Source organism: Chiroxiphia lanceolata, chromosome 5 (assembly GCF_009829145.1).
Source record: "Chiroxiphia lanceolata isolate bChiLan1 chromosome 5, bChiLan1.pri, whole genome shotgun sequence".
NCBI lineage: Eukaryota > Metazoa > Chordata > Aves > Passeriformes > Pipridae > Chiroxiphia > Chiroxiphia lanceolata.
The window spans coordinates 36,544,570-36,572,131 of record NC_045641.1 but is presented as its reverse complement, the minus strand read 5'-3'; the positions used below and the strand labels follow the sequence as shown (position 1 = coordinate 36,572,131).

At 40.8% G+C, this 27,562-nt stretch overlaps 1 protein-coding gene across 1 annotated transcript; it reads left to right on the top strand.

The window, feature by feature from the left end:
* The first annotated feature begins 4,044 nt into the window (after positions 1–4,044).
* TSPAN8 (tetraspanin 8) lies at positions 4,045–21,821 on the top strand. The gene is made up of 8 exons (XM_032689523.1): positions 4,045–4,225; positions 9,797–9,859; positions 12,885–13,013; positions 13,640–13,714; positions 13,799–13,906; positions 16,168–16,317; positions 19,458–19,541; positions 21,555–21,821. The coding sequence occupies exons 1-8, from the start codon at positions 4,166–4,168 to the stop codon at positions 21,606–21,608; spliced, it is 723 nt and encodes a 240-aa protein (XP_032545414.1). The 5' UTR covers positions 4,045–4,165; the 3' UTR covers positions 21,609–21,821.
* The last annotated feature ends 5,741 nt before the right edge of the window (positions 21,822–27,562 follow it).

The window sequence follows — 27,562 nt, the reverse complement described above, 5'->3', positions numbered from 1 at the left end:
AGGGGTCACACCAGACTGCTTCCTGGGTGGATTCTCGCTTGTTCTGAGCTGTATCTGGGGTGGTGCTGAGGTCAGAGCACTGCTGAGCAGTGATCATTCAGTGCCTCTGAGAGACTGGGCTAGCGGCTTTGGGCTACACACCTTGCTAAGGCAGCTACAGAGCTTTGGGTCAGAGCAAAGAAATCTCATGGCAAAGCCTCTGCAGACATGCCCACAGTGTAAAATACTAAGTCGAGATCTTCATTTCCTGCTGGTTTTTTTCACCACTTTTTCTGTCACTATAATAAAGAAGTTCTGAAAGTGAAAGACAGATACTCTTCCTTTAGAGTACTTTAAAAGCAAATAGGATCTGCTGAGAAACAGAGATCCTGTCCCATTGAGGAGACTCTTGGATGGAATCCATCTCATATAGCCTTTGGTCAGTGTTAAGAAGCAGGCAGTTTAAGGGCACAGTTCACCTGGCCTGTTTTTATGCCTATTCTAGGATAAGATAAATCACTCCCTAGCAGCCCCACTCCTTGGCAGAAGCTGTGAAGGCACCCTAGACAGCTGACTCAGCCAGCCATACACATGCCTAACATTGGTTGAAAACACTCTCAAAGCTTTTCATGTGGTCAGTTGCAGTATCAGTCTTGGACTCAACCATACCTATCTAAACCATGTGAGGCATGGAAGTTTTCAGAAAGTGCGCTTTTGACCATAAGTCAGCTACTCAAAATCATGAAAAATGCTGTCAAGGCTGATTACACACAACATTTGCTTCACCTGTCATTATGGGTAACTTACTGTCAAAGCATGAAAAAGCTCTTATACTTTGCATTACTGTTTAAACAGGATTTTAACTAGGAAATGCAGAAACTTGTATTGAGTAGAGACCTCAGGGCAACAAGTGAGATTGCAAGAGGCAAATTATTATCTGGGCTGAAAGACAGATGCTGTGACAGCCTCAAATCCTTGTATATACCTTATATATGCTGACTGCTGATTCAGCAGATCCCAAGATGTAGTGATCTCTTTGAGACCTCAAGCTCCTCTCTGAATATAGTTCTTACCTGTTTTCTCTGTTGTGGATTTGTCACCGCAGTGAGTAGAAATTCTGATGGCAAAAAGTCTTTTATTATTTACTTTCCACATCCCACTCAAAGGCGAGGTTCAAAGACCTCACCGCTACCCAGGACAAACCAGTTTTTCAAGTCAGGACTTCAATGTATGACTGGCTGTACAGTGAATCATCTGATATGGGACTTTGGTCGTAGTTTGACCTTGTAGAGGCACCTCACGAGAGGAAATGAAGGCTGTAAAATGAGAAGAAAAAGAATCAAAGTGAGAAAGGCTTGGCAGTGAAGGAAGAAAAAAAGCATTGTAAAACCAACTGTAGCTGCTTGGTATGTGTCAAAGGGGAGAACTCCAGGTTCATTACAGACACACTGACATTTTTTTTCTGCCAAAATATGCCTCTCCCTTTCCGGTTTCTTGTGTGAGACAGTGGGCAAAGTCAGCACGTTGTCATAGCTCCCCTGTTGTGTTGGGAAGCTGTGTGTGTTGCGTCAGAGGGTCCCACCCTGTGCTGCACCCAGGCTGTGCACTGATAACCCTCCTTTTCTAATCTGTAAGGAGGAGCAGTAAGTGAATGGGTTGTTGCAACTTCTTTACTGGGAAAAGCTTTTGAGCAGTTGAGAGTAGGGTATAAGCTGATCATCTAAACAGTTAGTGGAGGGGTAATGGTAGCAATTTCACATGCAGACAAATACCAGCAAAATTTCTCATGCCATTAGTGTCATTCATAAGCCTCTGCAATTATCTGCATCACCTTCGTACTTGTAGGTACAACTGCTAACATAACCTGTGCCATAATTGTGGCTTTTCCCTTCTGCAAGACATATAAAGAAGCACTGTGTAGCCAGGAAATAAGAAATAGGCAACCCATACAGAAGATTAAGATGAAAATCTGTCACTTAGTGGAAACTGCTTGTTTGCTTTTAATTTTAGATGACATATTTTTGCTTTGGATACCATTAAATATAGACATGAAACATGCAGGAACTGTAGCAAATTCAGATAGATACTGAGTTTCTATTCATCAGCCGATTTAGCATCTTGAAATCTGGGGTCTTACCAGAACCTGCTTGTGGTTATGTTCAACAGACATACTAAAAAAAAAAAGAAAGAAAAACTTCAGAAGTTCTGGGTATTCGCACGTGAAAGGTCCTTGCCCACTGGCCTTTTTTGAAGAGCCAGTGTGAATGCTCATCTTACTTCCTATATTATTATTGCCTTTGCACAGTTTCCCTCAGACATGTCTGGCTGAATGCCTGGGCTAAGCATCTGATAGACAGCAGTGCTACAGCTCAGACTTTCCCTAATGAATATCTACTCAGTGCAAAGATTTATAGCTGTGTAGTTTTTGTACATAATGCTGCTTCCAAACTCCACTTATAATAAACTTAGTTTGCATGATTGCAGACTTATCTTTTCAAATCCTATGTCATCTGTGATTCCCTTACTACCCTTTATGGTCCTTTTCGTACAATTTTATATGGCCCTTTAAACTTTTCTCATGATTCATCTGTGGCTGTGGCATCCCTCCATAAAGACAGCCGCATTTCTCAACTTACTTATTTATTGAGTGTGTTAGATCTAAACCATACCACACAGATTTTTCTTCCAATCCTTATAAAATCTTTATTTCATGAGCACAATTATATTTAGGAACATTCTCAGATTTAGGGTGAATATTGCAAAATAAGGCATTCAGACAGCCGATATCTAGAGTTGTAATGAAGTATTATTCCAGAAAGGAGCTCAGAAAGTCAAAGGCAGATATAAAGCCACTCCTGAAAATGGGAATGGTTGTGTCTGTTTAAATATAATTAGTGAAAGGGAAGGGAGAGATTACATCACACCTTCATTAAAAAGCTATTTTAGAGAGCAGCTAGAGGAAGTTGTTTTAAATGTAGAGTAGATGGGTTTTTTGTGGATCCTACACAAACCAGACTCTAAGTTACATCTTTTTGTCACCATCTACAGGTGTGTTATACACTAACACTTTCTAATTTTTCAAATACAGACAGCAGATTTGAGGAATGGGGACTGACACTGAAGACTGAAAAATGGGTTTGAGCTAAGAGGGCTTCATAAATCAGTTCTGACCAGTGTGTTCTTAATCTCTTACATTGTGTTCACCTCCAAAATAAAGCTTCTTTTTTATGACAAACTCAGAGAAACCTGTGTCTGACCCTCATTCCTACAAGGACTGCTGTATGGGGCTTCTTCAGAAAATAGGCTGATAGAAAAAACAGAGCAATGATACCTTTATTTTTCCCTCAAGATTCCTATGGAGGGACACGGAAGAAAATAGACAAGACATAAATCAAAACTAATGAAATAATCTTATTGCCTTGACTTCTGGAATGAATCTAGCTCCTGTTGCTGAGAGGTATCCTACATCTGATGCCAGAACTGGGATTGCTGCACTTGGGTTCACAACACTTCTGAAAACCTACACAGCAGGATGCTTTGTGCAACACAGTGCTCAGGTTCCTGGGATCCTGACTTGGTAAGGAAGAGGAAAAGGATCTGAAGTAGCTACTCAGAGGGAGAAAATGTTGGCAGATTCCTTACCCCTCCTCTGCCAGTATAAAGCAGACCCATCCCTTTATGCCGGTTGAACATTTGAAGTGGCAGTTGTGAACATGACTGAACAAATGCTGGCAATGATCCCCAGGCAGTGAAAGAGTAAACCCTGCAATGTAAAGCATTAAGAAATGCAATAATTTCCACCTCTTAAAAGCAGGTCTGTAAAATGCTTTTATGCTCACTTCTCTTTCTCCTTAAACTATGACTTTTGCTGCATTATTTACTTTTGAGGTGTAGGACAAGTAGTAGGATTACGGAGAAGTACAAATCACCATGACACAATAAGGGTCTGGAGACTCAGTGATAACATCTGGTAGTGCTTCCCCAATGCTCTGGTTAATATTTACCTGTGGCAAAGGAACTATTTAATTGCCGATAACTTGGTCATAATTTTTGCTTTCAGTAGCAGAGCATGGTGTATTTGACATGGTTTGAGAGGTTTTCTGAAGACACAAAACCAACTTTTTTATCAAGGTCAAACTCTTAGGAAACCTTCTGCAGTGCTCGTTTTTGTCTCAGCTTGTTGAAAATGGCGGGTGTAAGCAGCTGCATGAAGTATTCCATGTTCATCTTCAACTTTTTGTTTTGGGTAAGTTGATGTTTAAACTGTTATTAGTGATGTATGAAATGTGTTCACCATTATTTGAATGCTGTAGTTAAAGGAATTGTAGAGAAAATAGAACATAAGTGGAACCAGAGTAGGATTCTAAATCAGAGAGGGGAGAATATGTTTAAGTTTTGCCTTTCCCTTTGTCTTTTTCCTTCTAAATACCTTTCCTTACACATTCAAAAGTAGACAAGCCACAAGTCTGTCTCCCTGTTCGTATTGTGCCCCTCATGTCAACAGACATTACTGTTTTCAGAAGATAACAGACTTTCCACTTACAGTTCTCTTCCTTTTATTGTCTGCTTCTTGCATCCAAATGGTATGATCTTGAAAATTTAGTTTCAACAAAAGATGTGGAAAATTCACTTGATTTTTTTAGCCTCTTAATTGATAAATTGTTTTCATATCTTTCTTTGTGGTTCTTTGCTTTACATTCAGTACATAATTCGTTTCTGGTGGTGGACAGTAAATGTTTGTAAAATGGTATGAGCTGGTAGTATTACCAAATAGCTGTATCAAGGCTGATAGAGCACAGGGCAGCAGGCAGATTTCTAGTGTTATTTGAACCATATTTGTGTATTTATGACATCTCAGCTGGTTTGCAAGAATTTCAAGTCCTGGAAGCTCTGGAAAGGTTTGAATTAAAGAACATTTCTCTCATGGTTCAACCTCACTCAGATTTCCTGACAGAAATTTGTCAGGTTCACCAGAGGTTCACTGAAACCATGGTCTCAAGTTGTGCCAGGGGAGGTTTAGGTTAGATATTAGAAAGAATTTCTTTGCAGAGAGGGTAATCAGGCATTGGAATGGGCTGCCCAGGGAAGTAGTGGATTCTCCGTCCCTGGAGATTTTTAAAAAGAGACTGGATGTGGCACTTAGTGCCATGGTCTAGTAACCGCAGCGGTGTTGGATCAAGGATTGGACTTGTTGATCTCAAAGGTCCCTTCCAACCCAGCTGATTTTATGATTCTATGAAACCAGAAGTGGAACTACTAGCCACATTATGGGCTTCGGCTCAAGAGATTTTATACAAGTTGAAAGGTGATACCATTCAAAAGGGACCACAAAGAGTAGCCCTGGAAAATATGTGGCTAGCCAAAATTAGAAGAATTAACAAAACTCTTTTAGAGTTTGTGGACCTTACAAAGAAATTCCTAACAGAGCAGCAATAGTTTGGACTGTCTCCCCCATTTTCTCCCTCCACCTCTATAAAGGCAGATTGAAGATTCTGACATTTGTGTTGAAGTTTTTCTGCAACAGTACTTACAAAAATCCGTGCATTTCTAAATGGAATTCCTGCCCCTCAGGAAGTTTTTCCTGTTGTTGTGGTTTGACCCTAGCCAGCAACCAAGTACCACACAGCCACTCACTTACTCTCTGACCAATGGGAATGGGGAGAGAATCAGAAGAGTAGAAGATAGAAAACTCGTGAATTAAGACAGTTTAGTAGGGAAAGCAAAAGCCGTGCATGCAAGCAAAGAAAAAAATAAGGAATTAATTCACTGCTTCCCATGGGCAAGCAGGTGTTCAGCCACCTCCAGGAGAGCAGGGCCCCATCACATGTGACGGTTACTTGGGAAGACAAACATCATCACTCAAAACATCCCCCCTTTCTCCTTCTTCCCCCCATTTTATATGCTCAGCATGATGTCATATGGTACGGAATATTCCTTTGGTCAAGTGGGGTCACCTGTCCTGACCGTGTCTCACATCTCCATGTTATCAACCCTGTGTTCAGCACAAATCCAAAACACAGCCCAATACTAGCCACTGTGAAGAAAATTAACTTTACCCCACCCAAACTCAGCATACCTGTTCACATTCACCTGTATTTACTGTAAGCTAAAACAGGGGCAAATGTCTCAGACTAGCATTAGAAAAGTTCCAAACTACTTCTGAAATGAACATTTGAATAATGCCCCATGCCTCCAGCATTGGTTTCTTAGGGAAAAAAAGAAGGGGGTGTGATCCTGGGGAATCTTAAAAGTAGCATGTGTGAAACAAACTTCCTATCTTTATGCCAAAGTTGGAAAATCCATAATGTATTCTGAGGAAGAATATGCTGAGAGCATTTGCTGTGCATGTGACTGACTGGATGGAACAGACAAGGATAGGAATGCAGCTGTAGTTAATTATTTTACGGGAAGATGTTTAGCACTATCATGATCGGGAAGAATGGAAGAGAGAGGGACAGGCATGCAGCCATCTTTAGACTTTTTAAAGGATGGTGTTTAGCACTATCAAGATTGGAAAGAACAGATGTGGTGCAAACAGGAAAATGGGCTTAAGGAGTACAATGGTTCACATTCCTGTCTCTAATTCCTGGAAATCATTACATTGCTGTAGCAAGGTAGAGGGAACAGTGATTACATCCACTGGTGTCACAGCTGCTCTCTCTACTGCACAAAGCAGTTGACAAGTGGAAAATTACAGATAGTGGGAAATGAAGGTTACTTTAACCTTAACTAGATACGAACGACAGTTGCGTATTTACCTGGTGTCCTTTCAGTTTACACCCTTTGCAATCTCTCTGGGAGTGTCCCCTCTTAGAAGGCTCAGGAACAGGCTTCCTAGCCTTCTGATGCCTTTTTCTAAGCAGCTCTTACAGCATCACACTAAGTGTGTAAGTCCTGGAATAGTCTAAAATAGCTCTGCAAAGTGACTGGCTTCACTACATGACGTGTCCACTGGGAACCTACAGCCCCATGAGCCCATGCTGGGCTCTAGCATATCAATAGAGTTTTGCATCTTCCCAGTTTGGTGAAACATAGCTGACCATGGGGTTTTTAAGACCTGTACTTTGGAGGTGGGTGCCTATATGGAGTTTCTAATAGTCCTTAAGTTAATCCTTGTCACTTTTGTGCATTAAACCTCACACATATGTCAGATGCTTCCTATTTCGCTTCTTCAGAGTTTGCAGGATATCCAGTCTCACCTGCTGCCTCTATTGTGTCAGCTTCTGCTATGCCACATCACAAAAAATTGTAGAATTACCTTGTTTTTTTCACTAAATATTGATATGTAATGCCAATTTGAGGCAACATGATTTTTAACAGAGTAACTTTGATCAGTTGTTTGTACTGGACTTGCAGTTCCACCTACAAACAAAGTGGCCCCTTTCCCTAACCTTACATCTGAACATCTTGATTCCTGGAAGTAGCAAAGAAGCTTAGCAGATATGTTGAGCCATAGACTGCATTCTCTGTAAAACCTTCCTAGTACTGTTAATTTCAGGTATCTCAAGGAAGTGTTCCAGTCAAATGTTTTCCTGAACAGAAACAACCTTGTAGAAAGCTTCTCCTGATACCCTTGAACTGACTGAAAAGTGTGTGCCAATGGAGGGAATTCCCTATAGGTTTGGTATTTTTGTGTATGAGAAGTGCAGAGTCTTGATATACTGGTGATCCAGAATCACAGCAGGCTCATCTGAGGTAATATTAATTTAACTAGGCTATATTTCTTTGTCAGGTCAAGACTGAAGGGCTTGAGAAGAGAAGGATCAATCAAATTTGATAGGCAGCAGTCTTGTTCCTGTTCAGTTCATGAGATTGAGATAAGATCACTGATTCTTTATCAAGAGTTGAGGCAAAACTACAATAGCCATCTAGTTTTGGGAAAATGGGTGAGGACCTTTGCAAAGACACTAATTTTATTCCGTTGGAAAATACTGGTTTCATTAAAAATGAAATTTCTTGATATGAAAGTTTCTTTAGTTAAAACTTTATTTTAAGAAAACTTAAAAATTAAGATAGAGTATTCCATCAAACTTGAAATGTTCAACTTGGACTCTTTGGGAACAGACCATTTTTATTTGTAATTTTAAAACTTTTCTTCGCGTATTCTTATACACTTTGTATATTATGAAAATAAACAGAAACAAAAAGTTAAGATTTTACTGAAATGTAACATTTTTTTATCAGACTAAACCATCTCTATTTATGAAATGAAAATATATACACTCCTTACTAAAATTTTGATTTATAAGTGATGTTTCTTCTTTTGCATGGAGGAAATAGATACTGTAGTATTCCCATCAGACTGGTAAGTTCCAGTACATTTAGCTATATTTACTTCTACTACTGTGCTGTATTTTTATGGGAGGTCCTATGTAATAAGAAAGGCGGTGTGCCAAATTCTGTTTGGATTTGTAGCAAAAGATGCATCAGTGGAAATTTTCACATTAGTGAGCCCATGTTGTCTGATGGATAGCCATATAGTGCTGCTGAACAAGACCCAAAAGATGAGTCATATGATACAATCAGTTTCTAGGCAGATTCAGTGGCATTCACAAGGTTTCATTGGGAGCTCTAGTTAAATTTGATAATGTTTTATAGCTGTCATTTATTGTACAGCTTTCCTTTTCGTGTTTAAAAGGTACTTACAGGAGTTTTACTTAGAGTAGGAAAATATGTGGTACTCATGTCTAAGTGCTGGCTCTGTTCCATATTAAATAATCTGCTAAAGTCATTATAGTCTTTGATGCTGAATATTATATGCAAACTTTTGAGGAGAAAATATTTTTAAAGAAAAATGATCTAAAAGACATAAAAATAATTATTTTAATTCTAAAAGGTTAAGAATAGTCCCAGCCTTCATGGGAAACTCATAACAACATTTCAGGGCAATTTATGACTTCAGTATTAATGGCATACAGGAAGATAATTCTAAATAGGACTAGTCTCTGATCCTCAGTGATCTCTCTTTCCTACCAATTGTCTCAGTAGGCACAATTCTTACTCCTCATTAGCCTCTTAATAACCTGTCTCCAACGTCTAATAAAGAGAAATTCTGTGTTAGAATCATGATGGACAAGGTTAGGAATAGGGTGACTATTGTACAGTGGAGTAGTACCTCAACAAATAATGAAACAGGAGCTCAACTAGTGATGAGGTAATGTATCTGGACCTGGGATTCATCTTCCCTGACTTCAATATCTTTAAGCAAGTCATTCTGGTCTAACATTCATATGTACATGACCAAGTATGGTTGTTTTCTCTAAAAATATAATGGGAATAATTACTACTGGCATTTTATGAGGACTATTCTAAGGACTGAAGATGGCCAGATACTGCTGCATTGGAAACAGCAGAAAAACTTTATTTAGAACTTTTCCTGGTAGTTTTACCATAGAGAATATGTCTCTAGATATGTGTCCTGAATAAATCTAGAAATAACATTTATGCAAACATCCCTTGTCAAATCTCACATTTTCATTATACAAGAAATGTTGTTTACAGGCATGTTACATACATACAATAGCAATTTATATTCCTCTTGGATCTGACAGAATTTCTGTGTGCTTCCCAACCACGTGTATAAATCATCAAGGAAATGTGTAGTCCTTGGAGGTAGAAACGTCAGGGATTTGGTGCATACCTGAAGATCCAAATTTTCCTGCATATGAATCAATATTCTATGCTCCAGCAATTCATGTTTCTTTCACTTTGCCAAACAAATGATTTCAGAAGTTTGGACAGCATCTGGTGCAATTTGGATATTGAACGTTAGTAAAAATTGTTGACTTTTCTAACTTGTCTTTGTTTTCTCCTGCAGTTGTGTGGTTCCATTATTTTGGGAGTCTCCATATGGATACGTGTTAGTAAAGATGCTCAGCAGGTAAATGCACGCAGTCATACCAGCACCACGTAAAATGTGGAAGCTACTACATACATTTCAATTTACCATCTTCATTTCCAAAAATTTTCTATGTTTTTGTTGAGGTGGTTTGTGTGGGTAAAGATTATCGTATTTTCTGATGTTAAGATTAAACAACATGGTGCAGGTAGTCAGATAAAGTGATTGATGCAAGCAGAGATATGTGACTACAAGAAGTGTCTGCTAGTATTATTAATGTAGTTTCATGCAGATGCGTACAGATTTCTGCTTGAAAACATGTGTCTCTCTCCCTTAATGGAAACTAATGATGTTATTGATTTCAGTGTTAGAATAATGAGGAGCCATGCAGCTCACAGATTTTCAATGTTTTTCCCTATTAGAATAGTATAGTCATATATATTCCTATGGTTTCTTCATATATTTGTAGGGGATATTTTTACCTCTCAATAACACAATTCTTATTTCCTTAGTAACTGCAACTTTGAAAGAGAGCAAGGATTTTTCTCTTCTATTTTCAACAGCTCCTTAAAAACACCATATCCTTCCTCCCTCATATTTATACAGAAAGAATTTTAGTTACCCAAAAATCTTTACTTAGAATTCATAGAATCATAGAATCATAGAATCACACGGGTTGGAAAGGACCTCTGAGATCATCAATCCAACCCTTGATCCAACACCACTGCGGTTACTAGACCATGGCACTAAGTGCCACATCCAGTCTCATCTTAAAAACCTCCGGGGACGGACAATCCACCACTTCCCTGGGCAGCCCATTCCAATGCCTGATTACCCTCTCTGTAAAGAAATTCTTTCTAATATCTAACTTAAACCTCCCCTGGCAGAGCTTGACCGTGAGCTCTTGTCTTACTGATAGTTGCCTGGGAGAAGAGACCAACCCCCACCTGGCTACAACCTCCTTTCAGGGAGTTGTAGAGAGTGATGAGGTCTCCCCTGAGCCTCCTCTTCTTCAGGCTAAACAACCCCAGCTCCCTCAGCCTCTCCTCATAGGACTTGTGTTCAAGTCCCTTCACCAGCCTTGTTGCTCTTCTCTGGACTTGCTCCAGCACCTCAATATCCTTCCTGAACTGAGGGGCCCAGATCTGGACACATTAAAATGTCCTGACAGCCCTCCTAGAGGGCAGAAGAGTCCCTGAGTTCCCCTCCTGAATTTTTGTATGGGTTATTAAATTACTTCAGACTTTATGACTTTCTTTTCTTCAAAGCTAGGGAAAATACGATTTTGAGGAGCCTTTGGTCTTGCAGACATGCAGCAGAGATTGGTCCTGTTGCGGCAAAGGCCCTTTGCTCCCATGGGCCCTTTTGCCCAGTGTGCACCCAGTGGCACTTACTCTAAAGTTTAAGCAGTATATTCCTTCATGTGAATTTGGGGCATAGAAATACAAATGAATTGGAAAATTTAACTTTTATTCTTCTATTTTCAAAAAGGCTTTCTAGTCATAAAGGTGAAAAAATGGCCTGATATGAGATGGAAACATTTTTTTTCAGCTTTCAGTTTGAGGCTTTAGTATAGATTAAGCTGCAGTTCTTCAGATCACTGCGCTGCTGCTCTAGCACAGTCCATCAGTTAAGAATAATAGTTTTTAAATCAGTATTTTCCCATTTGGTAATAAAAAGATAGTGGAGATAAGAAAATAGCTTTATATGTCTCCTGCCATTTGGCTGATGACGCTGTTGCCTTTAGCCAATCCCAGATGTCTCATGACTGGCAGAGGACGGATGCAAGAGAACTTGGTTCATGATGACATTGTGTCATTGGGTAAATTAAGTCATGGTGGAGAGCTCTGCCATTCTGACCTGTGGAGGAGGAAGAATAACAACTTTCTCTCCTCAATCAGTATTTTGCTACAAGCTAAAATTGCCATACTTGCTAGTTGACAGTCTCTAGAATGATGGCTCAGATGGTACAATGGAGCTTGGAAAACCACAACCACTATTATCGTTTCTTATTTTTTGAGAGATTTCCTATTAATAAAAACATACTTAAACGTGTGACAAACTACTTTCCTGAAGTGCCACTTAGTATTCCCCAAAAATCTGTGAATTAAAAGTAGGGACCAAAATTGAAAGAATTTTCTCACATTTTTGCTTCCAGGCAGGCAAAGTTCCCATTCAAAACCAATGTATATTTATCCTGAGTAATAATTGAGCAGAGCATAAGGATTTGGCTGTAGATGAATAGAGCTTTCTAAGAATAAATAACTTGGAAGGGGAAAGAACAACACATTCTTCAAATTATACTTATCTATATACCTTTGCAATTATCAGAAAACAAATGTGACAATTTTCAGACATTTTTGCTAATCTTGGCACCAGTCATACTGGAAAACATTCAAAGAATGTTTTCCTCTATTTTGGCCCTTGGCCTTAGTCAGTCCTGTGGGAACTGAATAATTTGATATTTTATAATATTGAGGTATATGAATTGTTTAGTGAACATCCCACACATCAAAATAGAGTCCTCATCTCTGAGGGTAATATTAGAGATCATGCCTGAGGAAAAAAAAAAGGAAAAAGAAAGCTCCTTTGGAAAATACATCTATTTCTGTAATATATCCAGCATTGCTCTGAGAAGTGTTCTCTCAGGAACAGCCACAGACTATGTTCCTGGCCTTCTAATGACAAACAGAGGTTTTGTTTCTTTAATATTTGGTTAATATAGGAGAGGTTTTGAGATAATCAAGTTTGCTACTTCCACTAAAAAGCAAAGATTCATCAACTGAAAGCCAACCAAAAACCACTTTAAAGGCAAGACATTTGTATTTACCCGGTAAGTTGACTTTCATCTTGTGTAGAAACAAAGATTGTGAAAAGCCAGGTTCTACCGAGCTCCCCACTAAAACATTTAAGAAGGTGGCATTAGACCTTTGTTTATTTATGAATTTCTCTGTGGTTGCCAGACTGTTTACTTATCAGTTATGAAGTGATTATCTTGTTTTGGGGGATATAGATATTTTTAGGAGGACCTTCTTGTAGTTGAAAGATTTTTTTCCTCTCATTTCAGGAGCTGGAGATAAACAGCAGCGTGTTTGCAGCGGTTGATCTGCTGATTGCCGTGGGCTCCATCATTATGATCCTCGGGTTTCTGGGGTGCTGTGGTGCTGTAAAGGAGAGCCGGTGCATGCTGCTTTTGGTAGGAAACAAAAACATTTGTCTACCTTTAACAGGCTACAGCTACATTTGATGGATAAAGTCCTTGCAAGTAGTATCAAATGAGGATGGGAGCCTTTTAGTTTAATCGAAAGCACTTTTATGATCATATGTTATCATTGCTTACCTTGAGCTTGAGCTTCTTCTGAATTCTAGTGTGGTAAAAATGATGGGTGGTCTCATCAACAAGACGAGAGGGTCCAGAGAGACTTGAGCTTTTTTTCCATCCAGCCACCACCAAAGTTCCCTCCATTAATCCTCCCCCACTAACTATCCCATTTAATTTCATAAATTCCCAGCTGCTCCCTTTGCTGGTCCACCTAGAATGTCCTCCGTGTCCTCCTGCCCAACAACTTTCACGTACACATTGTCCATCTTGGCACCGCTCTGGTGTGCACCTTGTTATGATCACCAGCTGCACACACTCTGTCTCGAGCACCCCATTTTCTTATCACTAAAGAAGAAATAACTGGAGCAGCTCTGACTGGAATTGCATTCTACATACACGGTTTTTCAAGCACATGAAAGATTAACGGTAATTTAGAAGAAATGATGTCATCTTGGTTGACAGTACTATAGTTTCCTCCCTCTTTCGTTTTTTTTTTCTAGTTTTTTATTGGACTGCTTCTTATCCTGATTCTTCAGGTCACAGGAGGTATTTTAGGAGCAGTGTACAGATCTCAGGTACAGTATTATTCTATATTTTCATTGATGTCTTCACAGAGTTTTATTTGTACCCCAAAAATAATAATATATTTTAACCTGCAGGTTGAAGCATCCGTTAACCTGACTCTAATGGCTAGTGTGGATGCGCTACAAAGCTCCTCACAAGATTCTAAAGTGTTTCAGGAGAAGTTCCAAAAAATTGAGAGAAAGGTAATTGAAAAGCAGTAAAGGGCAGGGGTTGTTGCTGTCCATTCCACCTCTGCTTCATTTTATGACTACTCTGCTGTAAATTTGAATTGCATTTCCTGGAAACGGGGAAGGGTCTGATTTAAAGGCAAGTTAAAACACTACAGAAGATGCTTCTGTTCTCTTGATATGACATGGTCTTTCTGTAATGATTTCTTTGTACAATAGTGTTTATAAGAGCAATGAAGCAAGGACACACAACATGCAAGTGAGACTGACAGTTAGCTAAACTCTTTCATGAGAAAGCTGCCTGCTCCTTCATTATAGCTTTCCCTTCTGAAGGAATATTGATCTTTCACTATGTCCCAAATAAGAACTATCCAGTACTCTTGAGGAAAGACTACTCCAGGGATGAGGAAAACGTCAGGAGTGTAGGTAATTTTGGAATATCCTATTGTCATTAAATGACACACCTTACTGTCTGAGAAAGGGGAAGAAAATATGATGAGAGGTTTGTTTTTATTGTACTTATACTTTTCCTGGCCTCCCCCAGCTGCAAGAGTCCAGCAGATGGACACTTAGTGCTAGCTTGTTCCTAGGCATCACACAGAGAATACCCTTGAATCTCACTAATATCACCGACAGTGTAAACCCTTTCCCCTTCCACTAGTACATGGATCTGTACTGCCACGGTCCGAGGGGGGATGGGGCTGTGACACAGCACAGATGAGTTTGGAGACAAGGCAGGGTGCAAGTAGAATGCTTTATTGAGACGTGCACAGGACTTTTTATCAGTTCAGGCAGGGAAAGGGCCAGAACATGGGGTGGAGCATGAGACAGACAAACGGGGGAACAAATCGGGATAGGGGCACAAGCAAAAGGGGCAGGAATGTGGAAGGGGCAAATAGTAGCTGTCTCCTCTCTGCAGCTTCTTCAGCCAATCATCGAAGGGAGCGGGGAAGCAGGGAGCAGGAAAACTCGTGGCAAGCCTGGGCATGTCCAGGCTGTGCACTGTGTAATGTGAATACAGTGAAACCACATAATAATAGTAAAGTCCATATAATAAAGTCCTGTCAATTGCTGTATGTCTTTCTCCATACCTGGAACCTCTCCCATCCTGAATCTTGCTCCTTCACACTGTACATTGACAGAATGCTTGCTGTTTGATTTATTTTTTTAGTTCCTAATGGGTGACGACTTTGATGGATAGACTTATAGTTAATTCCTATGTTTTTAAATACTGCTGCATGAAAGAAAAAGAAGAAAGAAACAATATTTAGGTGTCTTATGTTACTTCCCCTTCTTCTTCCTCATTCCACCCACAGTCTTGTCCTCTGCTTCTGACACAGCTTATTTCTTCTGATATAATAGGGAACTCTCTGGAGAGATGATTGAAGGGTGAGCAAAATAAAAAATCCCATAATGACTGTATTAATTTTTAAATAGACCAGGACTGGTTTATTGTGTCCCACAGCCTTTGCTTTTATACAAAATTACGTGAACATTTCCAGCTGCTTTCTAAAAAAGGGAGGACCTCAAACCCAGGTCTGCACCCCCGAGCTTTAGTGGCTTGAATAAAGTGGAATGTGAAGTGAAACTGCACCTGGTTTAGGTTTCACAAACCCCAAATGGAGCCCTGGTCTCCTCAGATAATTTCTAATTTAAAGGGATAACGATTGTTCAAAGATCACTATGGTTTTTCTAGATTTTAGAGTTTTACGTGTCTGAATTTTACATTTCCAGCCTGGTTTTTCAAGATGTGAGATGTGGATGTTACTGGAGCTGTTACTTATGTTCTGCAAGTATAACCTACAAAAAGAAGACTTGATTCTCAAAAAATAGTATACTCAGTGTTGTTCTATGTTCTAATTCCATTCTGGCATTGACAATTGCTGGCTTTATAGTATGTTAATGTTTTTTGAGCACTTTATTATGAAAACCAGGTCTTTTCCCCCTATTTCTTTTTCTTTTTTTTTTTTTTTTTTAAATTTGTGCTCTTTCATTCTTATAACTAGTATGGAAATCACAGAATCACAGAACATGCAGAGTTGGAAGGGATTCACAAGGATCATTGAGCCCAGCCCTTAGCCTTGCAGAGGACCATCCCCAAGAGTCACACTAAATGTACAGGGTGTTTGTGACATACCAATTTGGGCCAATTTCCACATGGTAAAAGATAAAAGAAAATTTGTCCTTCATTGTTCCTCTCAGCTCACTCACCTACTCTCCTCAAACTGAATATCACTACTTTTTTCCTCATCTCCCCATTTCCTCCTTTCCGGCAGTACCAATGCTGTGGATTGCTGAATGGACCTGAAGACTGGGGAAACAATTTTAAAAATCCTTCTGGTAGCTATCAAATCTGTCAGTGTGAACTAGAGAAGTCAGTGCAAGACCTCTGCTTCAACTTTCAAGGCAGATACGTCTATAAAACGGTAAGAAAAATGTAATGTTCCATCTTCTCTCCACAAAACCAAGTTTTAACCCAAGGCTGTCTTTGGTGACTGGCATAGTCAGCAGTTCTGTATCTTTCCAAAAAGGAAAAGTTTTGTTTTCTTTTCTTTACCCAGATGCCTCTGTACCATTTGTCAAAAAATTACTGTGAATATATGAAATACTCTCCTCCTCCCTCTTCCTGGGATGCCTCAGCGGTCTTCAATGGTTACTATTGGTGAAAAAATATTATGGCTGTGAGGCCAGGATGTACCTCCAGGTCAGAGTAGCATGTCAGCTACCCTTTGGCTCTCATTCCTACCTCAGAAGGTTATGTTCCCACCTAGGCTCATTCTGGTAGTAGATATGTTGACTCAGAGACTTTCAAACTGCTAAGGGATATTGAAAACTGAGCACATTAAATGCAAGACCTTTGGAGTTCTATAATCCTTTAATAAAAAACCCCACACTCATTTTGCAGGATCTGCTGGGAAGAAACCTTACATGTTATAGGCTTCATGGCAACATACTTAAAATGTGATTTCCTACAACTATAGCCTTTTGAAAACTTTGTAACAGTTAATAAGACATAAATATCTGATGACAGGCAACAAGAAAGAATACTCAAAAACTGGTGGGTGGACAGTAAAGATCTCAACTAGTTAATTTCAAGGTTTACCTGTCTCCTTACAAGGAAATTCGGGCTCTATGCATATGTAAAAAAAAAAAAAAAAAAAAAAAGAAAAAAAGTCCACAAAATAATTTAATTTTTAGGATGCTAGTGGTGCAAAGTTTGCCAGTGTGCACCTACCATAAAGCAGATATTAGCTGATGTCCATTCTGGTTGTACACTTCTGTAAATGCACAGCTCTCTAGTCAAGTTCTGCCCAAACAGTAATTTCCTCCCTGTGTAGTCCCACAGAAGCAAACACTCTTTTAAAGCAAAGGAACAGTCTGGTTAAGTAGAGGATGCCAGAACCCAATCTAGAAACAAGATGTATACAGAGAGGCTGTTTTGGCCACATTTTGGCCTTGGGCAAACCCTCAAAGGACACACGAGAAGCCATCAATGAAATTTGTCAGGTGCAAGATGTTGCTCACATGAACTCAAAGATTTCATAGTTGTGTGAGATGCTAGTAGAAACACCCAACTCTTGTGATCTGGGAAAAAAAAGATTTGAAGATCAGTGCAGTTCTGAGTCAGCTTAAATGAGAGTGTTTTTCAGATGAACTAAAAGACATTGGTCTTCTATTGTGAGGGAGGAAATAAAGTGAAAGAATATAACTATATTCAAGGGGAAGGTAGTTGTAGTGTTGTAGCAGTAATGTAATTTTGATGAATTTAAGCTGTACTTGGGTTTTGCTACAGTGTGCAGAAGTATTGTCAATGCCTGGAGAAGATGTAGTTATTGTAACAACAAATGTATGCGTATATTCAAAAGGAGAGTAGTTCTGCATAGAACTTCAGTTATGATCACTCTCTTGCTTCCACCCTCAGCCCAAGACCACCAAACATTCGACAAAATTAATTTTTAAGCCAGTTTTTGTAACCAAATATTTTTAGTTAAGCCAAACTCTAATAATAAGCCTTCAAGTTTCAAATCCAAAGAGCAGATTGGTGGGAAACTGAAGTTCTCTTTCAGATCTGGTCATGGCTGCATTGGCTCTTTCCTAGCAGTGAATGACTGTGAAGTGAAAGTAAGAACAAACACTTCTTTCCTTGTTAACTGAAAATCATGTAAACATTAGGCATTACAGCTGTATGTCTTTGTTTGAAACTTTACCTTTTTATGGTAAGCTACTAAATTTATCTTTGTATTTGGGAAGGCAGCGACTAGATATCTTTCTCAGAGCATAAGGTACTGTGGCAGTTTGAGCCACATTAGAAATCCAGAATCCAATTTCCAGGCTTCCCCCCACCCCTTCCCACAATTTATCCTAACACCGGAGAGAAACTTTCAGGCCAGAGGCTTCTATAGGGGGGGAAAGGTAAGTATATACATTTATTTACACAAATAAATACTATACAAACTAAAGGCAACTATATATATATAGTATTACACTTCTATCAGTCCTTTAAGCCCCTCCCTTTAACTTTAGTCCAGGAGAAGCCTTTCAAGGCTGATATGTAACGCAGTCTCTCTCTCGTGGGAGTGTTCGGGAACCTGAAACACTCCCTCACCAACCTCCAGCTGGTTGCTGAAGTCCTTTCTCCTCACGAAGTCCAAGAAGGTAGCTTTGAGTCCTTTCTCCTCGGTCCCATGTCAGTCTCTGCTGTGTCATTCTCTTTCTCTCAGTCTCATACCTCGGTTCGCTGTTGCTGTAGTGTAGCTTATCACAGTAGGCATTTGGAATCTTCATTCCTCCAAGTCAGTTTTTGGCTGCCCCGGTCAGCTTTGGCAGGGCAACTCCCGAGCTCTTTTGGCCCTTATCCAATTTCGCCTGGGATTCTTCTCCCTAGCACCGAGCTGCTTCATTATCAGCCCGTCCACTTGGCTCTGCTTCAAATGCTGAGCCTCTCCTCCACTTTACAACGGAGGGAAAGAAAAGGCCCCCCTCCACAGCTTAACTGCAGAAAGGGGGGGGAAGAGGGCTAAGCTGCAAGGCCTGCCTCTCTCCTCTCACCTCAGGTGCTGTGAGTCACGTCCCTCACAAACACTCACTCTAAATGTTGTTTCTAACTCTGGCCTAGGTAGAGTTGGGGGGCCACAGGACTCCTCTCCCCCCCGGAGGGGGAAGGAGCCCAGCCACCCCCCTGGCCTTCTACACCTACACGCAGCAGACACCAACAAAAGAAAAACCTGCCAGCAGCTTCCGGTGGCTGCGTATATATGATTTTTAGCAGAAGCGAACAAGACAAGTGGTGATTGGCTCTCCAGGGAACACTGCCCTGGCACCCAGTCACCTCTGAGCCCCCGATTCCCAGGGGGACCATCTCAAACCATGACAGGTACACATAGCTGTGTTTTTTGTGTTCATTAGCAACAAGCCAAACTAAATTCAAATAACCTTTCTTTAACACAGAGTTAAAGAGAAAGAGAGAAAGCATGGGAGAGTTATTTTAGCAGATGCACTCCTAGTATTAGGATAATATTAGGATAATATTGCTTATCTGTAATTAATCATTTTGTCTTATTTTCAGCCTTGTGGAGAAGTGATTATCAAATACCTTAAAGACCATCTGGTCATAATTATGGGGATTGCCTTTGGACTGGCTGTTATTGAGGTATGAGAGTACACCATTAAAGTATTTAGTAGCTGACAAGCAATATGTTCTACTTAGAAATACGTTGGGAATGGGATTAAAACACCTGGCTTGTTCAATTAATAGTCAAGGGAAAACTGGCTCTCATCTTTGCTATAATCTTACTGTTATTTCATATAAAGAGTATATGGCTGCTGTGCTGTAAAATTCAGGTGAGATCAGACCACCCTGCTGCCTGTGCAAGCTTATCACGTGGGAATATTTCTGCAAAAAATTGACAGTCCTGCAGCCAGGCTGTGCCTTGATAGCGAGACTGGTGAACAGAAGGGCATGTGCATATATAGTGCCAGAAGACATAAAGCAGAATAGTCAGACTTTTCCTCCTCTTTCTCTTATTTGTGTGAAGAAAAACTCATCTCCTAAAAAAACTTAGCCCCTAAACTACATATTTGTATCATGGAAAAATTGTAGAACTAAATTATAATTCTGAGGCATACTTTAGCCATCAAGATGGTGCATGAATGTGTCTGAGTGCACACTTGTGACACTCCATGCATGTGTGTAAAAAAATTCAGAGTATGTGAACTGTTTATTTTAATTGCCTCATCATACGCTGAAGAATAACATGCACAATTTTCTCGGAAGAGAGAAGGAAATAGGTGAGGTTATCCAGTCAGCTGCTTGATTTGGATTTGATTAGGAGAAAATAACAAAGAAACGGGATTTCATCATGTTGCTTTCTTTGGTCATTTTTTTCCTTTTCACTCTTCCCTCCTTCCCCACTCCCCATCAGTGGATGTTTGAGAGAAAAGCAGAAATGACAAAGATTGCTGTGCAGCGTTCATTCTGTTATTCTAAGTAAAAACTTCTTAACATTATTGGCAGAGAATTGCTCCTTGTGGTAGAAGAGTGGGCAAGAGCCCCAACTCAAAAATACACTTCCAGGAAAATAATAGTAAGCAGGGAAGAGTTACGTAGCTGCAGGACTGGGAGCAGACAGGCCACCAACTTCTTACTTGGCACAGACTTCATGGCATCTAAAAAGCTATATGCGGCAGGTCAGATTTCTCACTCATATACTGGCTTTGGGGGAAGAATAGGTGAAATACACCAATGTTAAAAGGCCTTAAAAATATAATAAAAGTGTAAAATTACATCTGTATCCCTAAGGCAAGTTATAAGTCACTTTGCTCTAGTTACTGCAGTTATGTGAGCTGTAGCCTTTAGTTCATTGGCTATCATTCTTTCTTGTTCTCCAGTTGGCGTTTTCTGTGGTGGATGCCTCTCCCAATCATAAAAGGATTAGAAAACAACATGAATAAACAATATGAGCCTCAGCTGGTACAAATTGTCAGCTGGCAATTTATACTTGATAAACATTTAGCCTTTCCAAAGATATTAACTTATTATGACTTCTCAAGCAATTGCAAATCAAAGGCCACATGCATAACAACCTCTCTTCTCTGGAAAACCCCAGATAAAAAGAAGGGCCCTTCCCCTCTCTGCCTGCTCCATTATGCCACTTGTGGGCTGTTACTGGTTTCAGCTCACCCTATTAGTGGAAATGATACTGAAAAGAAGGGCCCAGTTTCACCTGGGCGCAAGTGAAAATACGAGCATGCCCTGTCAGTTTATTCCAGCTGTGAGTCCATCCCCTTGTGTTAGCTGCACCCCTGTGTTACATATCCTCTTCTCTACCTCTTCCTTAAGTAAATTAAATATGCTGGTGTTCATTTTAAACACCCAGAACTACAGGATTTCCCAACCACAGAGGCAATCTACCTTTTAAACAAATGAAACTTCTCCACCATGTCTGCAGTCTTACCTATGGTACATACTGCCTTCATTAAAATGGTTCTATTCTGTAGTCGTGTTCTTTAAGAGTTACATTGGAAAAGATCATCTTCTGCATAGCAGATTTAGCCTACATGTAAATCCAAGATATTTGCAAACAAAATATTCCCGCTGTGTATCAGTTGTATCCTGGGATTTCCAGAACAGCCAAGTAATACCAGAAATGTCTTTGTTTTTCAGATTCTTGGTTTGGTGTTTTCTATGAGCCTCTACTGCCAGATCCAGAGAAAATGAAACTGTGGAAGTGTCAGAATGACATCACCAGCTAAATAGAAACAGTTCTAGATAGAAGGATATTTGGCTTGTCACATTCAGATAATTATATGCATGATCCAGGCAGTTGTTCTGATGAAAACAGCAGCCCTTGCATATGTGGATGCTTCACAACTTTCAAAATGACCTCTTTATACTTCATAAGGCTTAATTATGTGAATATGATTTTTTATTTGCAATAAACATCTTTGTTTATGTTTCTGAGGTGTTTATTTTGTCTGAAGACAGTATTTAATTCACGTTGAGATGCCAAGTTCACCATGCAGTGTGCCCACACAGGTGCTCCACCGCCCATAGCAGTCACCGTAAACAGCTGCAAACCATTATGCAGTGGCTGACTCTTCTGGGGAACACAGGCCCCCAGGCAACTTTGCTTGTGGGGCAAGGTGTTTTCATTAAGAGAGTCATGGGTCTGTTTGACATTCGATATGGTCAGTGTTTTGTTACTTGTGAGAAGTGCAGGGACTAACTTGTCTCCAAATAAGAAAGCTGTGTTTCCTTTCAAGGGTGTTTAAATCAGTGTCTAGAGATGAGATGGTCACCCTCAAACCCAAATGATGTTTAGGTCGCATGCATGAGCTGGATTTGAGGGCACCTGTTTTGCAAATACGTATCAATTATTTGATACTTATTAAGCTCACGTGGAGACAAGGTGTACATGGGAGTCATGTGGGTGAGGCTTCACCTGGAGGAGCTCAGGTGAGCTATGGGCTTCGTAGCAGTGAGTGGACTAACACAGGGCACATAGCAGCAGCCATATAAAGCCTGCCTGCCTTTGAACAGGCCAGTGTGTGCAGGTGTTGGGGCCCTGAGGTGCTTACAGCCCTGACTGTCCCTGCCCAGCACCCTGAGGCTCCCCCAACACTGCCCACGGCCCAGGACCCATGTCAACCTCCTGGGCTGGTTGATCCCTGCCCCACTGATGTCATGGCAGGGCTGGTCTCCAGCTCTCTTGCCCAGCCATGGGTCCCACTGAGCTGGGCCCACCCCTGGGCCTGTGTCCTAGTCTGGCCTCAGCCCATCCCCAGGAAGTGCCTGGTGCCAGGGACTGGGGCCTCCATGGTGCACCCCCTGCTCTATTTCTGACTGGAATGGAGAGATGGGCCCTGCTACCAGTCTCTGCCCTGCCTCTCCAGGGGAACCCATGTGGTCCTGACCCCAGAGAAATTGCTGGCCTAGGTTGCTTCCTGACAGAAAGTAAATGGCATCAGGGAGAAGATTTTTTAAGATACAAAGATATCTAATTATGCCCACTGGGACCTGCTGAGGTTTTCCACAGCATGCTGATGGCCTGCCTGCTGTGTGTTGGGTTGGGTGATTTCATCAGCCCCACTAGACCACCATCTTCTTCTGTAGGAACAGCTTTCACAGAATCACAGAATATGCTCAGTTGGAAAGGACCCTCAAGTATCATTGAGTCCAACCCTTAGCCCTGCACTCATTCCCAAGAGTCACACCCATTCCCAAGAGTAACACCATGTGCCCAAGATTATTAGACCAATGCTTCTTGAACTCTGCCAGACTTGGTGCTCTGACCACTTCCCTGGGGAGGCTGTTCCAGGACCCAACCACCCTCTGGGTGAAGAACGTTGTTCTAATATCTAACCCAAACCTTCCCTGACAGAACTTCAGGCCATTCCTTTGGGTCCTGTCATTGATCACCACAGAGAAGAGATCAGTGGCTGCCCTTTCTCTTCCCCTCACAAGAAAGCTGTAGACAGCAATGAGGTCTCCCCTCAGTCTCCTCCAGGCTGAACAGACCAAGTGACCTCAGCTGCTCCTCATACGACTTCCCCTCAAGGCCCTTCACTATCTTTGTTGCCCTCCTTTGAATGCTCTCTAACAGCTTAATATCTTTCTTATATTGCAGTGCCCAAAACTACACACAGTGTTCAAGGTGAGGCTGCACCAGTGCAGAGCAGAGTGGGACAATCCCCTCCCTCGACTGCCTGGCGATGCTTTGCCTGATGCCTCCCAGGACACAGTTGGCCCTCCTGGCTGCCAGGGCACTGCTGACTGATATTCGATTTGCCACTGACCAGGACCCTCAGGACCCTTTCTGTGGCACTGCTTTCCAGCATCTCATTCCCCAGTCTGGGAGACGAACATCCAGGGTTGCCCCATTCCAGGTGCAGAATCCGGCGCTTCCCCTTGTTGAACTTCCTATGGTTGGCGATTGCCCCCCAGTCCTCTAATTTGCTGAGGTCTTTCTGCAGGGCCTCCCTGCCTTCAAGGGAATCAACAGCTCCTCCCAGTTTTGTGTCATCTGCAAACTTACTTAGTATCCCTTCCAGTCCTGCATCCGAGTCTTTTATGAAGATGTTGAAGAGCAAAGGGCCCAAAATGGAGCCCTGTGGAACCCCACTAGATGACTTTAAACACCTCCAGACAGCTGCTCTTAAGAGAAAACCACATAACATGCTCTTCTAGTTTAAGACCTCTCAGGTGCCCACAACTGTCTTGAAGCACACCCAGATTGCTCCCAACTTGATAGAGCCATGCAACTGTTGCTTATAAATACCTTAAAAGCTTTCCTTGAGCAGAGACCTTTGTCCATTCCTTATTCTGACAGAACTGTGTTCAGGTAAAATTCATCTTCAACAATTACTTTCTTTTAAAACACAATCAGAGGAAGTTTCTGTCCCATCCCCCACTCTTTCCCTAACACTCAGACCATTAAGTCAAGCAGTGATTGCTGCTTTGAGTAAATCATATGTCTCCCAGGAAAGTCATCTAGCTACCAGACAGTTCTGGCACTTGCCCTTCCCTCTGCTGAACTTCAGAAACTGTGCCAGAATAATTCAAACTTTGTTGGACCAGATAAAAAGCATGACTCCATAACCTAGCTGTACCAACTGGAAGAGGAAATGCTGGCTTCCAGTCGCTCCTCCTCCCTGGATTGTTTTTTTCTTATCTTGCATGTCTTATCCATGATCTGAAATCCTGAGAGATGAGCCCAAATCCACCAAGTGGCAGTTGGAGTCCTGGATATCACTATGGAAAAAAATTGGCAATATAAGGGCAACACACAGAGACAATTGCATCTTCTTCCTCCTCCTTCCCATGAAGAAGGAATGTTCTCCTATTTGAATAAAGGATCAGGGGGTCTCCCATAGAGAGAGGTCTTAGAGCTGTGGATGCCTAAGGGATGGTTATAAAGGGGAAATTACAGCTCATCCTTGCTGCCAGAAGGAATCAACTTCAGGTAGCTGTAAACTTGAGTATTACTGCTATGGATTTGTAATTAGCATTGACATGAGATTGACAATGTACTCTGGCTTAGACACCAATCTGGTCCTGTATGCTGTGCTAGGGGATCCAGATGTATAAAAGCAAGGTGTTAATATGTCTAAATTTTCGTTGTCTACTGCCTGGCTTTGGATATAGTCTTCAAAATATCCTTTGCTTGCATCAAAATAATGATGTATGATACATTAGCCTTTGTGTTAAGACACTTAAAACTGTTGATTTTAGAGTATTACAATCAGAAGCAAAACATGAGAACGCAAGAATTTTGTCTGTCACTGAGGTCAACAGTTCCTCTGTTTACGTAGGCAATTTGTCTTTATTCCCTAAGGGTCTAAGGAATAAAACTAAAGTACTATGATTATGTACCATTGTGACTGTTTAAATGGGATCAAACCAATGAAGAAATTCGGAATTTTACCAACTTGCTGCTGAAGTGAGTTTGCCTCTAAAACAAGCCCATTGCCTTTGATGTCGCAAAACTTATTTACTTGTAAACTTCAGTAGACTCCTGAAGTTTTCTCCCTAATTTTTTCAATGGAAACAGCAAAATGCTAAGCGTAAAACAAAGAGAAATCTGTCTGGATAAGATTCATTTGGCCACATGCAAAACTATGGAGTAGAAACTGGCATCATAGAATTATGGAATGTTTTGGATTGGAAGGGACCTTTAAAAATCATTTAGTTCACCCCTACTGCCACGTATAAGCTACCTGTTTGGACTCTCCCTATAATCAATGAAGAGAAATAAACAAATCTAGAATTTGAGCCATCTCATTCTAAAATAGGTATCCAAAGACGTTAGATGAGTAATTTGCATTGCAAATAGGTGAAGTTGGAGTAAATTAATCCCACTCTACAATACTGAATTTGTTAGCATTAGAAATAGTGATCAATCAGGAAAGAGCATTAGTACAATATTCCATGAAGGTGCATTGATTATTCGTTGAATCATTGATCTTTTTGCTCAGTCATAATCCAGCCTGATAGGAAATGAGGTCTGCTTACTCTCTGGACTGGTAGGATAAGACTCATCTGCTGTGCACAGTGCTGTAACAGAAATCCCAGCACCGCCCCTTCATGGAGTCCTCTCAGTATTCTTATCAGAGAACATTTATAGTTAGCAATTGACTCATAGCAATGGGGCATTTTTCTGAGCCCACAACCACTTTTTAATCATGATGTCTGGAATTGCTGAAATGGAATTTGACGGTAAATCCTTGCCAGAATAATAAAACCATAAGGGTTTTCCTTTGTGGGTTGTTGGGGAAGATTGGTTGTGTTTTTTCATAACAATCTCATCCAAGGTTATGTTCCTCTCAGTGTTACCCAATAAAATCAAGCATACAGAGGAAAGACGCATGTCCAAGACCTTAGTGTTTTAAAACAGCAAAGGGAGAAAAAGCATTTATCATTATAGTCTTAAATTGTAGAAAAAAAAAAAAGAGTGGTAGGAAGAAAGACAACGTGTCCCTGCCTTTGCCAGGGAATCTCACCTTAAAACCAAGTCTATTTAACACACATTGGTGATTTATCATGTTGAAGCCAAACAACTATTTAATGGCTACACATAAGTCAACACACCAGATCAAACTATCTCCACAGAAGGATTTGTTACATCATTTGAGGGTTTTGGGGGGCGTATTGTTCTCAGGATTGCATTTGTGGGGAAAATGCAGCATGGATAGAAAAAGAAAGAAGTTATAGTTAATAGTAAAATATGAGTCAGTAAAGCAATGTCAGAAACAATGAAGGATATATTAATAACCCTGTTACTGGAAACAAAAAACAAGGAAGAAAAAGACAGAGGCAGATAGACAAACAAAAAGAAATATGGTTTTGAAAAAAATGAAAGAAGAATGAAGTAAAACAGGACAGGTCAATTTGAAAGAAAAAAAATAAAATATATTGAGCTTATCAAGATCCAAGGGTTTGCTGCGCTCAACTCAGCATGAGGGGATTTGGCCCCAATCCACCTTTGTGTCCTGAATGTCGTGTTGAAAGCCAACTCAACCTGTTCTTAACGCAATGCCAAATCTGCCCCAAATCTGGCTGGCTATCAGAGCCTCTGAGAATCTCGGGCTCATCAGAGCATAGCTGGTAGACAAAGAGTAGGCCAAGTGACACCTGTGCTAACTGTACAACCCCAGCAGATGCCTGAAGAATGAACCTGAGGAGGTGAAACTGCTGGCTTTCCCTCTGGAAAGGACACTAGGACACTGTGGATCTGGCCCAAGTTTTTTTAGACATGATAAAGTGAGGCAGCAGGGCTTATTTTTAAATTAAGATGGAGGATTATCAGTTCAAATTCTGAAATAGGATTGAAACCACAAAATTAAAAGCCAGTTCTTTGGCTCTGCTGCAGGGCCTGTCCTAACTGCTTAGCCCAAGGTTTTCTGGCATGGGAGAAACTCAGCTGATTTAGGTTGGATTCAACCCTTCTCATCTGAGGGGATATTTGACTTTGGGTTGTTTTGGTCAGTCAGTTATAGAGTAAACACCTAATGTCGCTCCAGGCCAGAACCAAAACTTTCCCCTCCAAACATTCAGGCTGGTGAAGCTACCTGGATATTGCTCCTCCAAGAGGGACCTGGGATGTGCTGATCTGGGCAAATGTTACATTAGGACTTCATCTGGGGACAAAAGGGAGGTTTGGATCTCTTCTGGCA

Bases quoted from the DNA above. Each gene is read 5' to 3' on its own strand.
- TSPAN8 (XM_032689523.1), top strand. From the start codon at position 4,166: ATGGCGGGTGTAAGCAGCTGCATGAAGTATTCCATGTTCATCTTCAAC. The intron at 13,014-13,639 runs GTAGGAAACAAA...TTTTTTTTCTAG, and splicing joins GCCGGTGCATGCTGCTTTTG to TTTTTTATTGGACTGCTTCT. The intron at 16,318-19,457 runs GTAAGAAAAATG...TCTTATTTTCAG, and splicing joins GCAGATACGTCTATAAAACG to CCTTGTGGAGAAGTGATTAT.